At 32.9% G+C, this 13,992-nt stretch overlaps 1 protein-coding gene across 6 annotated transcripts in view; it reads right to left on the reverse strand.

Moving 5' to 3' along the window:
• Positions 1 to 13,992, reverse strand: part of LRBA (LPS responsive beige-like anchor protein) — an 841,444-nt gene that overhangs the window by 386,315 nt on the left and 441,137 nt on the right. For all 6 annotated transcript variants that reach the window (XM_064585149.1, XM_064585150.1, XM_064585152.1 and 3 more), the window contains one exon: positions 1,897 to 2,063. In XM_064585149.1, coding sequence (XP_064441219.1) covers positions 1,897 to 2,063 — 167 coding nt within the window. The remainder of the gene's footprint in view (positions 1 to 1,896; positions 2,064 to 13,992) is intronic.

Here is a 13,992-nt window from a genome sequence, read left to right on the forward strand (position 1 = left end):
GAAATATTAAAATTTCAGAATTTACTTCAATTTTTTTTGCTATATAAAATAATAGAGTTAATGCCTTTGAACAACTCTATTACAGAAACACTAATTATTTTTACATAAATACATTTCACAGTCCATTTAGTTCCCCAAGATACTTTATTACACCAAAATCACTGCAGAAAAACAATGCTTTCATGTTGATAGCACAGGTATACTATGCTCTACAAGAGTAAAGATATCATTAGAAAAAATTTTGATCCCATAAAATGACAGACTTGGCATAATTACAACATTTTGCATAAGTTACCTAAGGGTTTTCAATTTTAAAATCATAAAACTCCGTTTAAGAAGAAAAAATACTTTTAAAAAATTCAACACATATTAGATTTCCCAATATGTGACAAGCACTGTATGTCAAAATCATATCTTAATTTATTCAGTGCCTGATTATAAAATGACTACATCAAATCTGTAATTAAGGTATCTTGAAACTGTAAAACCCTCAATAGCACCCCCCCACCACAACCTCTGCGTCCTGCCCCAAACACACACCCATAGGCTTTTACATGTAAGATAAGGCACCCAAAGCTCTGAGCCAGTAATTCATGTCATTTCCACGACACTCTTGCAGCTAAGATCAACTGGAATAGAATTAAACAAATGCTATTCCTGTCTTTATTCAGTCCTTTTGCCCTCAAGTCCTGGCCTGCATTCCTTCTTCTAAACACCAAAAATGCCATATCCAGAAATGTAATTCATTTTAAGTATTCTTCATAATAAGCATGAGATATATCTACTTTATCTTAGTGAATAGTTGCACTCCCAGAACAAGCAGATTTCTACTCAGTTGAAAATTCGACTTTAAAAAATTAAAAATATTTTCTATTTACTGGAAAATATCTCAAACTAGACTTAGATGTGTGTCAGATACATAAGCTACATAAAACACAAGTGGAAACCAGTTACACCCATATATAATATACAATTTACTATTTTCGTTTTTTGTTGTCTTCTAGAAAACGTTATATAGAAATGAGGAATTAAAAATATATCTTCTAATGGGAAAATATAGAACATCTTCATTAACATTACTTAAACGAGTCAAACATTTTTTTTAAGATTTATTTGAGAGAGACAGAGAGAAAGCCAGGTGGAGAGGGGGAGAGAGAGAGAGAATCCCAAGCAGATACCCCACTGAGCAGGGAGCAGCTCATGACCCTGAGACTGTGACCTGAGCTGAAATCAAGAGTGGGGTGCTCAACCGACTGAGCCAGCCAGGTGACCCCAAACATGTTTTGAAGATTTGTAGCATAAAATATTCCAAGAAAACTAAATTTTGTAATTTGTCTAAGTTCCTTTAGAAGGTAATTTATTTCTAGAAATTAAAATAAAAAAAAATTCACTTTGAGAATCTAAAAAGGAGGAAGATACAGTGAATAAAATTTTAAAGAAGGCATTTAACCACTTTTATAATCATAGTCTTACAATTTGCAAAGAAGTTCAAAAGAACACATAGTAATGTTTTCAAATTCATGTGTTGAAAACTCAAAAGTGTAAAATAGGGAATGGTTTCTCAAAATATTGTATTTGTGCAAATTTAGATGTAAGTGGAGTTAATAAAAAGTTTACATTAACTATTTCCTTTAAAAGTTAACTTCAAAAAGAATAAGTATATGAATATTCCTTTAGAAGTAGTTGAGGGAACTAAAATACCTATAAAGATCCCTAACTGTACCCATACTGATTTTCTCCTACACCTTTCTTCTACCCCTCATTCATAGTAGATGATAAAATACAAAATTAAATTACTCCATTCTTCATCTGGCCTTGATCATATCCAGAGCTATTTATCTAAACCTAAGCCTTCTGTAGAAAATCAGTGGCCAAATCCTAAAGGTTTCCCTTTACCTCACTGCAGAATTTCCCCAGGCTCCATGCTTGTCTGTGAGAATGTTGATAATTTTCTGGATTAGTTGAGTTGCTGTCACATGGTCTCGATATTTAGCTGCTCTTATCAAATGATCACACATCTTCTCATCTTCTCGTTTGTCTGCTGAATATTGGGCACACAGTGACTTGGATAGGAAAAAAGAAACATCTGTTAATACTATAAAAATATGAGAAAAAAACTACAACACACCATGAAATAATCTCTAACAGGAATTGAACTAACCAAAACTTTAAAATTATTTTTATATCCCTCATTAACTGAACTGAGATTTAGTGATCTACTACCTCAGTTTAACAATCCTGCAAGAATTTATTTCTCTGAATTCATTCATAAGACCCACACTCAGAAGTAGTTTTTAAGCAGACCTAAATAACTGGAAGAAGCCAATCATGTGAAGATGCAGAGGTCCACATGACAAGTAGCAAGAAGCGGACTACAAAGCAGTCCAGGCAAAGTGACTTAGAGTAAGAATGTCCTAAAACAAGAAGGATTATAATCATACCCACATTGACAAACTGGCTCAGGGAAAGGCACTCAGGAAGAATGTTTATACCTTCAACATTACCTACTATATCCATAATCTGCTTTGTCTAACCTCACCTGATAAGAGGAAATGAAAATTATTGATGAAAATTAGATAATTACTGGCTTCTATACTGCCCCAACACCATATACATTCATATTAAACAGTATTAAAAATAGCAAAAAAAATCATTGAATAGCCCATTTTTTCTTTTATTAATATTACACAAATTTAACTATCAAATTTACTTTGTAAACATTTGGTAAGTCATTAAACTTTGCTTGAAAAGGCATAATTCTAAACAGATGAGTCCAAAGTAAGCTAAATAGTAAAATGGCTTAAAGTGTTCTTTAATGGATCCTCCTTTACAATTTAAACAGCAACTTTTCATATCTGACATAAAATCTATAGATATAAATCACATTAAAGGGCTATTCTTTCCCGATTATCAATCTCTGTCTCATTGTGGAACATTAGAGTCACATTCTGACCTTAAAACATGATAAAAGGAAACCAAACAAGAATGTTTTGTAAAGATATAATAAACCTGTATCTATTTTTTAAAATATCTTTAAAATGTAATTTGAACACGTTCTTATTAAAAACCAATAATATATTCTATGTATGACATATCATTCAAGTGAACAAGAGATGAAGATTATTTGCTTCAAGATCAAATGCATGTTACTTATTGGTGGAGTATATATTTGCAATATGTGTATGTGCTTGTGGTTGAAGGTTGAGTGGAGGTACCCCAAGAAACCCTACTCACCTAATCAATAAAATCAAGGGCCAGGTCTAATATTTTCACTCAGCTTTGCTTTACATCAACTTTTCTGTTTTCCTATTTTAAGCAACACATAAACTAGGTGACATCACAACAATGACCACAAAAATATTTGAATCTTAACAAAAATACCTAAATCTAAAAGAAAAGAAGTAGACAGCTTGGGAACTAACAACTCAAATACATTTGATTATTGCTAAAGAAATTTAAGACTTATTACCATAGAATTAATAAATATAAGACAAACCTACATCTTTTTTTTTAAGATTATTTATTTATTTATTTATTTGAGAGAGAGAGAATGAGAGACAGAGAGCATGAGAGGGAGGAGGGTCAGAGGGAGAAGCAGACTCCCTGCCGAGCAGGGAGCCTGATGTGGGACTCGATCCCTGGACTCCAGGATCATGACCTGAGCCGAAGGCAGTCGCTTAACCAACTGAGCCACCCAGGCGCCCCATACAATTCAGTTCTTGAAATAATCTTATAACTGCCCTCTTACAAACAGTCCCAGAATTACTTCAAGAAGAATTTCTTTTGGCATTGCACAGATACATTTATATAGCCTACACTTTAAAAAGTACGTGATTATCTAAAATAATGAACAATTAGGATGAAATTTTACTAGCTAAGACTTTGTGTCCCTCTATAATTCAGCAATGTGGTATATTATCTTTCAATATGTCTGCCTATGAATCCTACATGCCAGACACACTCAGATTTTATGCTATTCCCCAAATATCTATCCTTGAGACATTTTCAAGACTTAGGAAATACATCTCTCCTATAGCCTTTGTATGTGAAACAAATTTAAAGATGTCTATTGTGAAGGTAAGATAGAAATTTGAAGGACAAACTACGAGAGAAGAGAGTTATTGAGAAAGTTAGAAATACAGAAGTCCTCTTGATTCTTTAGCAGAATATATAGACTGAAAAAAAAGTCTGAAAAGTTCTAAAATAATTGAAAATTAAGCAGTTCAACTCCAAATAACTTATGGATCAAAGATGAAAGCACAAGGAAAATCAGAAAAATTTGTGCCAACTGGATGAGACAAATTTAAACAAAAATGTGTATCTTCACATGTTATATTATAAAATATTAAATATTTAAGGAAGAAATGATACAAACCTTAAACTCTTTTCACGTGATAGAAGCTAAGGAATACAATGCAATTTACATTACAGGAATAGAAAACTAGAAACTAATATAATTTGGGTAAATAAACACAAAATCCGTAACAAAACATTAGCATTCAGCTATACCCAAAATAAAGTATACATCATGATGAAGAGTTTATCCATGGAATGCAAGGTTGATTTAATATTTGAATATCAATCACTCTAAGTCATCATATAACAAAAAAAGGATAAAAACATATAACCTCAATAGTTGGTTTTTTTTTAAAGCATTTTACAACACTCAGAAGCATTTCGTGATTTAAAAAAGACAAAAAGACACTCCACAAACTAGTAACAGAAAGAGACTTTTTAAGGGAAGCATATCTATGAAAATCATTTAATTAAAATTGGGGATAAAACAAGTATGTCCTCTCTCTCATGACTTCCATTCAATATTGTAACAGGGTCCTAAACAGTTCAAAAAAGAGATAAAAAGAAGAAATAAAAAGACAGTTTAGAAAAGAAGAAATAACACAGTATTTATTTGTAGATATGTTCATGTATGTAATACTCCTAAAGGTTCTGGAAAAACTACCAAAACTTGTAAGTTGACAAGTTTCTTGGCTACAAGGTCAATATATTAAAAATTAATTGTATGTCTATATACTGACAATAACCAACTGGAAAATGAAAATAATACTCTTTACAATAGCATTAAAATATAAAATAAATTTAAAAATATACAAAGCTATACAATGAAACTTTTATAAAACACTGCTAACAGAAATTAAAGAAAACTAAGTGGAGAAATAGACAAAATAGATTTTATAGATCTATAAAATCAATTTGAAGAGAGTAGGTATTCTGATAATATGGAGTTTTAAAATCTGTAAACAGGGGCGCCTGGGTGGCTCAGATGGTTAAGCCTCTGCCTTCGGCTTGGGTCATGATCCCAGGGTCCTGGGATTGAGCCCCATGTCCAGCTCCTGGCTCAGTGGGGAGCCTGCTTCTCCCTCTGCCTCTCCCCCTGCTCGTGCTCTCTCTCTCTCTCTCCCTCTGTGTCTTGAATGAATAAATAAAATCTTGAAAAAAAAATAAAAAATAAAATAAAATAAAATCTGTAAACATTGTCTATTTCTCCACTTACTTAGTTTTAATTTCTGTTAGCAGTGTTTTATAAAAGTTTCATTGTATAGCTTTGTATATTTTTTAATTTATTTTATATTTTAATGCTATTGTAAATAGTATTATTTTCATATTCAACACAATCTTAATTAAAAAGTTAGCAGCCTTGGGGTGCCTGCATGGCTCAGTTAGTTAAGAATCTGACTCTTGATCTCAGCTCAGGTCTTGATCTCAGGGTTGTGAGTTCAAGCCCTGTGCTGGGCTCCACACGTGGAGCCCCCTTAAAAAAAATAAATAAAAAGTAAAAATAAAAAATTAGCAGCCTTTCTTATGGATATTGACAAGCTGATTCTCAAGCATATATATATATATATATGTATGTATGTATATAACAAAACAATGACAAAACAGTTTTACATAAGAAAAAGAAAATTGCAGAATTTAATTGTTTGAATAATGTTATAAAATCTGAAAATTAGAAGAGTTTGAGTTGTTAAATGAAGAAAGAATATCTTTTCGACAACTGGTACTAAAACATCTGGCCACTCACGGGGGAAAAAAAGAAAGAAACTTGTCTTCCCTTCATACCATAAACAAAATGTTTGATTCAAAATGAACCAAAGATCTAGATATAAAAACTGTAATACTTCTAGAAGAAAACATAGCAGAAAATCTTATGACCGTGGGGTAGGCAGAAAATTCTTACATTAAAATTCTTAGACATAAAAGGAACCATAAAAGAAATTCATAACCATAAAGAAACTGATATATTAAACTATACCAAAGTTTATAAAATCTTCTTTAAAAGGTACCATTTAGAAAATGAAAAGATAAGCCACAAATTGGGACAAAATATTCACCATACATCTAACAATTTTCCTATAAGATACAGAACTCTCATGAATTAATAAGGCAAACAAACCAATTTAAAATAATGGGCAAATACCACCTTCCTAGTGCAGTGGGCAGTGCGTCAGTCTCATAAAAAAATGGGCAAAGGATTTGAACAGACACTTCACAAAAGATATACAAATGACTAATAAGTACATGAGAAGATACTTAGTTAACAGGAAATTCAAATAAAGACCACAATAAACTATCACTATATACCCAGTAGAAGGGCTAAACTTTAAAAGATAGACAATATCAAATATTGGCAATAATGTGGAGCAAATGGAATTCTCATTACTACCCAGCTGATTATAGAGTGTAAAATCTACAACTACTTTAGAAAATAGTTTGGCAGTTTCTTTTAAGTTTAAAAATATACTTACAACAGCACCTAGCAATTCCACTCCTATGTATTTCCTCAAAATGAAGAACATATTTTCACAAAACTATATTGCATGAAAATTCCCATAGTGCTTTAAGAGCCAAACACTGGAAATGACCCAATATCCACCTATACATGAATGGATAAAGTATTAATACTACTCAGTAATAAAAAGAAACAAATGAGTGATATACACAATGTGGATGAATATCAAAAACTGTACGGTGACCAAAAGAATCCAGACATCAGAGTACCTACTATATAACTCCACTTATATGAAGTTGTATAGTATGCAAAACCATCTACAATAAAACCAGATGAGCAGTTGTCAGGGGTTGGGTGTATATATGTGAAGAGGAACTGACCACAATGAATCACAAGGGAATTCTCTGAGATGACCAAAATTTTCTGTAATTTGACTATGACAGTTACATAAGTGTATACACCTGTCAAATATCATTAAACTATATGTCTAAAAGGGATGTGTTTTATTATACACATACTATATTTTAATAAAGTTTATTTAAGAAGTTTTTAAAAAATGAATAGGCAAGGTACTGACAGGGAAGAAAGTAATTAAAATATTCATATCAAAAAAATCTACTCATATACCAAATAGGTAAATATCCTCCACAAATCAATAAAGAAAAAACAGATAACCAGTAAGAAACTGGATAAGAGACAAACAAGTACTGCAAAAAAAAACTTAAAAAATATATATATATAACAAGCAGGAGAAAAGATATACAGCTTCATTTGTAAATAAAATTCAAATAAAAACACAATGAGGTTACCACTACACAACTACTAGATTATTAATTAATAAAAAGCATTGATCAATTTTTTATTACAACATGGAGTATGGGAACAGCTATGCTCGGATACTGGGAATGATACACACCTTTGCAAGACACTATGGCAATATCTATTAAAATTGAAAAGATAAATGCTTTAGAGTCAAGTAAGCCTACTCTACAGAAATGCATAAGCATGTACACCAAAAGACTTGTAACTTGCCAAAACCACACTATTCATAATAGTTAAAAACTGGAAACAACCTAATTACCTATCAGCAGTAGAAAGATTATGAAAAACTATCATCTATTCATGTAATAGTATGGCATACAGCACTGAAAATGAAAGAGGAAAATATAAAAAATTGAACAAATTTCACAAAAATAATGTTGAACTAATAATGCCAGATCAAAACACATACTTTATGATTCCATTTATATAAAGCTCAAAAACTGCTAAAGAAATTATAATAATAAAAGAAACACATTTAAGTATTGAATGGAAAAACAAAAGCAAATAAGTCATTCCATAAAAATCAGAACAATATTTAGCTTATAGGCAAAAAGGGGTTATGAATGGATAGACACACATAAAGGGCTTCTCAGAACCACTTTCAGTATCAAGAAAAGGAAGTAAATTAATAATGTTAAATGCACACTGTTTCTAGAGTTAAGTTTCAGTATGCTTTATGGGAAACATTATAAAGCAAATTTTCATTAAGTCTGCATATTATTGTGAAATTAAAAAAATGCCAGTTAAAAAGTTCCAAGGCTAAACTCTTAAAAATATTATATAAGCCTTTAATATTAATTAAACAATTGAAGTGTACTGGTTTGTATTTTAAACTTTTTTTTAAAGAAACATGTACTTGTTTCTAAAAATAAAAAAGTAATAACATATGAAATAAAAAGAAAGTTCTCCCTTCTACCTCCTCCCTGCCTGGCTAGTTGTTTTCTACAGGGGTAATCACTATTTTTTTTTTTAAGATTTTATTTATTCGACAGAGAGAGACACAGTGAGAGAGGGAACACAAGCAGAGGGAGTGGGGTAGGGAGAAGCAGGCTTCCTGTGAAGCAGGGAGCCCGATGTGGGGCTCGATCCCAGGACCCTGGGATCATAACCTGAGCCAAAGGCAGACGCTTAATGACTGAGCCACCCAGGCGCCCTGGTAATCACTATTAATAAGATATAGTTCCCATATAAATGGACTCAAACTATAAATCATTCCATGTCAGGAGATCCAGTTCTACCTTCTTTCGTTCTCATGGCTACACATAGGGTATTATATTTTTATTTAATTAAACATACCTTCTGGTAAACACCTTTAAGTGTACTACCTTAATTCCCAATTTGCCTCAAAATCTCTTACACTACCAATTACTTATCTCATTGGAAACCAGGTAAAAGGGAAATCACGTAAGGGATAAGTAAAGAAGCTTTTCAATATTTGACTTTTGGAGGTCTTTGTACTTAATCCCTTAACTCAGATTTAAAGTCTAATGGTTTAAAAAAAAAAAAAAAAGTTATCCACAGGAATCTTACAAAGACTCCTGAAAAAGACTTAGAAAAATGAATGCTTAAAAACCTCAACAGCAAACGAAAGTCAACCAATGACAATGTGTGACAGCCACCTTTAATTCTGAAGTGATTCCTCTGTCATCCAACGCCTCAAAGTATTGATTTCTCTCAGCATGAAAAAGCCTAAGCCAATGAAACAGATACAGCATCATCCCCCCCGATAATAGCATTCAAGGTTAAAACAGGCAGAACACTTATCAAAGTATCTCTACGATTTCTTATTGTTTTAGTGGACTGGATAAAATGTGTTGGATTCTTATCTCCACAAACTGCAGTCTTCAAACAATATTTTAAAATAATTTGGAGATTAATATAGGTTTGAATTTTTTATTTTAGACTTCTGATAATAAAAACTTGTTTTAAAATGCTTTTACAACACATTTGTAAAAGCAAGTCAACACTAAGAGGGCTACAGTTTCCACTTATGTTTCAAATCCACACAGTATTGTTTTTATTCAATTATTTTATTTCATTACTTCATTAGAGTTATTCATAATAAAAAAATCACAAAATTTTTAGGTAAATAACAAAACACCTTCCAAATAGACAAACTAATTTCATATAATGCCTGCATATATCATATACCAGTAAGTAAATAAAGTAAAATGTGGTTATTATCTGTGATCAATAAAATTAACATGGAATTTAAACAGGATTAAACCCAAGTAATTATGTTTTTGAAAATCATGAGAAATATATCATCACAAAAAATTATATAATTATAAATACATACACACATGGAGAAAAATTAAGAGTTTCAATGTCTTTTTGCTAATCTGCACAAGAGCTAGATGATGTTAAGCAAGTTCTATCACCTTTTAACTCAACATAATTACCTAATCAAATTTTTTTAAGCATACAAAACTAGGGTCTCTTGCTTATAATTACACTAATATGATTAAATACACTACTACAAATAGGTAAGACTTACACTTAAATTTCAAGTTAAAGTATTTTAAGAACAAACATGAAAAAACCAAAAAGACAAATGACAAAAAGACAAAAAGACAAAAATGATTCATTCTGGTAAATTACATAATTAACACTGTGGTTTAGAACACAGATTCTAGAGTCAGACAACTTGAATTTAAGTCCTGGCTCTGATATATTCATGCTTAGTCAAGTTATTTAAACCCTAGTACCTCAGTCTCCTCATATAAAAAAAGGATATAACTGATATGTTTTGGGGAATGATCAAATAAGAATAGACATGAAACAATCAGAACTTGCCAGGCATATAGTAAGTAACACCTAACATTTATTATAGGCTTAGTCATGAAGTGAACAAATTACACAGCAAACAGCCCCCTTCTTCCAGTAGCTCATTGTAGCTGAGAAACAAGGGATTAAAAATAATTACAATATGAGAAAACTGCTAAGAGAAGTATATATAGTATATTTGGGAGGAGCAAGAAAGAACTATTTAGAATCTGAGAGAGTTTTACAGAGAAATGAAAGCCTAAGTAACAGGGCTTAAGATAGAAAATATAAAACACAGCAAAATAAAGAGGCAATGAAAATAAGAGAACAAGCTCAAATAAATACCTTTTTATTTTTTTAAAGATTTATTTATTTGAGAGAGAGAAAGTGGGCAAGCGGGGACAGGGGGAGGGGCAGAGGGAGGAGAGAGAATCTCAAGCAGACTCCCCACCTAGTGTGGAACCCAATATGAGCTCAATCTTATGACCACGAGAGATCATGACCTGAGCCAAAACCAAGAGTCTGATGCTCAACTGAGCCACCTGGGCACCCCAATAAATAACTTTTTAAAAAGAATAAAAGAATAAGACACGTAATTAACACAGCCCTCTCTTTTTAAATCTCCTAATATACACTTGCTTTAATTTTCCTTGTGCAATATTGTAATTCGTAAGACATGTATATCTGGTCATTCAGATGACCACAATACATATTTGGTCTTCATCCATATCTCCTGGCTTACAGCTCCCAAAATCCCTGGAATTTCTTAAGTGTTGAGAGTTATAAAGGTGTTTTTTGTTACGTTAATGAGGTGACTTCTGGACCCCCACCGAAGGGTGGGGACTGACTGCCAGGAAGACCAACCACGTGATTAAAGGGTTGGCAATTTTCAGTTCCCACCCCTACCGTGACTTCTTGGAAGTGGAAAGGGGATGAAGATTGAATCAGCCAATGGCCAATAACTTAGTCAAACATGATTATAAAATGAGGCCTCCATACAAACCCAAAAGTACAGCTTTTTGGTCTCTTTTGGAGAGCTTCTAGGCTTGAGGAGCCAGATGGCTTCCACATGTCACCACGCCAAGCCCCAACCTTCACAAGCACTGAAGCTGCTCTGTTCAGGAACTCACCCTATGTATCTCTTCGTCTGGCTGTTGATTCATATCCTTTATCATATCCTTTAATAAACTGGTAAACATATGTGTTTCCCTACGTTCTGTGAGCCACTCTAGCAAAGTAATCAAACCTAAAAAGGGGCCATTTGGAACCTCCAATATGTAGTCAGTCAGAAGCACAGGTAACAGCCTGGGGTTTGGATCTGAAGTAGAGAGTGGGAAGCAGTCTTATATAACTGAACCCTTAACCTGTGGAATCTGATGTTATTTCTGGGTACTCAGTGTCATGTCAGATCTGAGTTGAGTTCTTGGACACCCTCATATCTGATAATTGCTTGGTGCTGGGGGGTGGACCCCCCACTTCCACTTTAGAATTGGGTTTAGGAACCCTAAAAGAGCTTGGGTGCCTATATATTTTTCCTATTTCCTTCAAAAGAAAATTTTCCCCAAAGGTTTATATAAATCATTTAACACATAGTTAACTATATCACTTAGTTGAATACTGTTAGACTGCTATAAGCTTTTATTCAAATGTATTGCTAACACAGACTAATTCAAAATGACACAACTGAGTAAGAACTGGCTTTTAGGTACTGTTCTCAACCTATCTATAGTAGAAAACCAGTTTTTATTTTTACTTTTATTTAAAAAAATGACACTTTAAAAAATATTCTGACAAAGCCAGACATTCAAGCTATAAAAGTTCCTTAATACTTATTCAATTTCTATACTTACCTCTTTGTGGACTAGTTATATAAAGTTTGCTCAGCACACGACATCTAAGTAGCACTGTTATAATAGATGAATAGAAGGAAACTATTTTCATCAACTCAAGTACCGCCATCTTCCTTTCCATGATAAAATAACTGATCAGAGCTTTACTTTGCACACTAATAACCCAGAAATAACAAAAGCCAAAATTCTAATTTCATGTGAGCAACTTTTAAGTGATAAGTGTATAAAATACACAATGAAGACTTTTAAGTTAGCTACTTTCTTCTCTATCTTTAAAATTTACTAAGAAAAGGCAATTTTTACACTAACACATGATTTGGTCAACGGTTAAGACCAGCAGGACATATTATAAATTGAAAGCTTAAACAGAGACTTGATGTATTCATAAAAATATATTCAGATCTTTTCTTATAAGAGATTTTTCAATAGCATTAAGAGGTCTAGTCTTCTATCTAGAATATATTTTACATTATTAGAATATATTGGAAGTTACGAAGAAAAATATTTTTCATTTTGGATTTAAACTGATCAGTGCTGGTCACAGTTATGAGTTCAATTTTACCTATGTTACAGTTCCTTTGCTTTTTTCTAGCTTCCCACCTTTAATGGACTGCCCAGCAATATGGCTCTGTTTTTCAAAAGTTAGAGAAGCATTATTTAAGATTTTCAACCCACAGCAGAAACATTGCCTTAAAGTAGCCTTCCTCTGCCCCAAAAATGACAACTCCTTTAGTTTCACAAATTACTCTGAAATATAAGATTTTTAAAAATATGTATGTGTGTATACTTACACCCTCTATAGGTATGCATATGGTCTGTACAAAACTTTCCCACAGAAAACGTTGTGACCCTAGCTATTTAATCTGGCTGTTATCAAGAAACTGAAATAGAAAATGAGACAAGCTAAAACACATCTTGAAAAAAATCTCTAAAAGTAGTGCATTTCAGACTGAATCGACACCAGACTTTGGAAATATACTGAGAAATGTGATTGCATAGTTCAGGTATAGAAAATATGCCAGAACATATATGATAAACTGGGTTGGGCTTCTCCCTTAAGGAATGTGATGGTCACATGATCAATTAACCTGGGGCAAGAAAAAAGGAGAACCATAGAATGAAGAACAACCAATATTCTAGTCTCTCCAAGACTGGAGGCAAGTGGGCCTGTATCTTAAGAAGAAGGAATACGGTCAAAGGAGGAAGAGTTGAATCAGCGCCTTGCAAGATGGCGAAGGGACAAGGCTAGAGAAACAAATCAAGAAAGGGTCAAGAGAAAACATCCTAGGCAGGAGCATGGCCTGTGAATTCTAGGAGATACAGTATCTATTACTGAGTTTTATTTTCCTTTTCTGCACTGTGGTATCCTCCTGTCACTGCTAAGCTTATAAATGAGAAAGGAAAAGTCTATGTCCATATATTGAGCAAAGGATAAGAAAACAGCAGCTAATTCCTAGAATAGCCACTTGTATGATAATAAGAGGTAACCTTCAGGACTCTAACAGAGCAGTAGCCTGGATCAAGGCCTTATGGCAGAGATGACAGTTCCAGATGAACTGTGGGACATGTAAGCATTCCTTGGATATTCCCAGAGATTACTTAGAATAGAAAAATGCTCTGCCTTTGATACTGACAACACTAGCTACGTTGTTGAACACTTAATACGAAGTTATAGTAATAGGCACTTTACATTTATCAAATCCCATCTACTCATCACAAAATTACTATAGGTAGGCACCATTACTACCCTGATTTTAAGATGAAGCAATGGTGCCTTAGTTCACACAGCAAGTAAATGACAGAGCC

The sequence above is a fragment of the Mirounga angustirostris genome, unplaced genomic scaffold, assembly GCF_029215605.1.
Source record: "Mirounga angustirostris isolate CCGP_5_RB_7025 unplaced genomic scaffold, mMirAng1.0.hap1 SCAF_2, whole genome shotgun sequence".
Lineage (NCBI taxonomy): Eukaryota > Metazoa > Chordata > Mammalia > Carnivora > Phocidae > Mirounga > Mirounga angustirostris.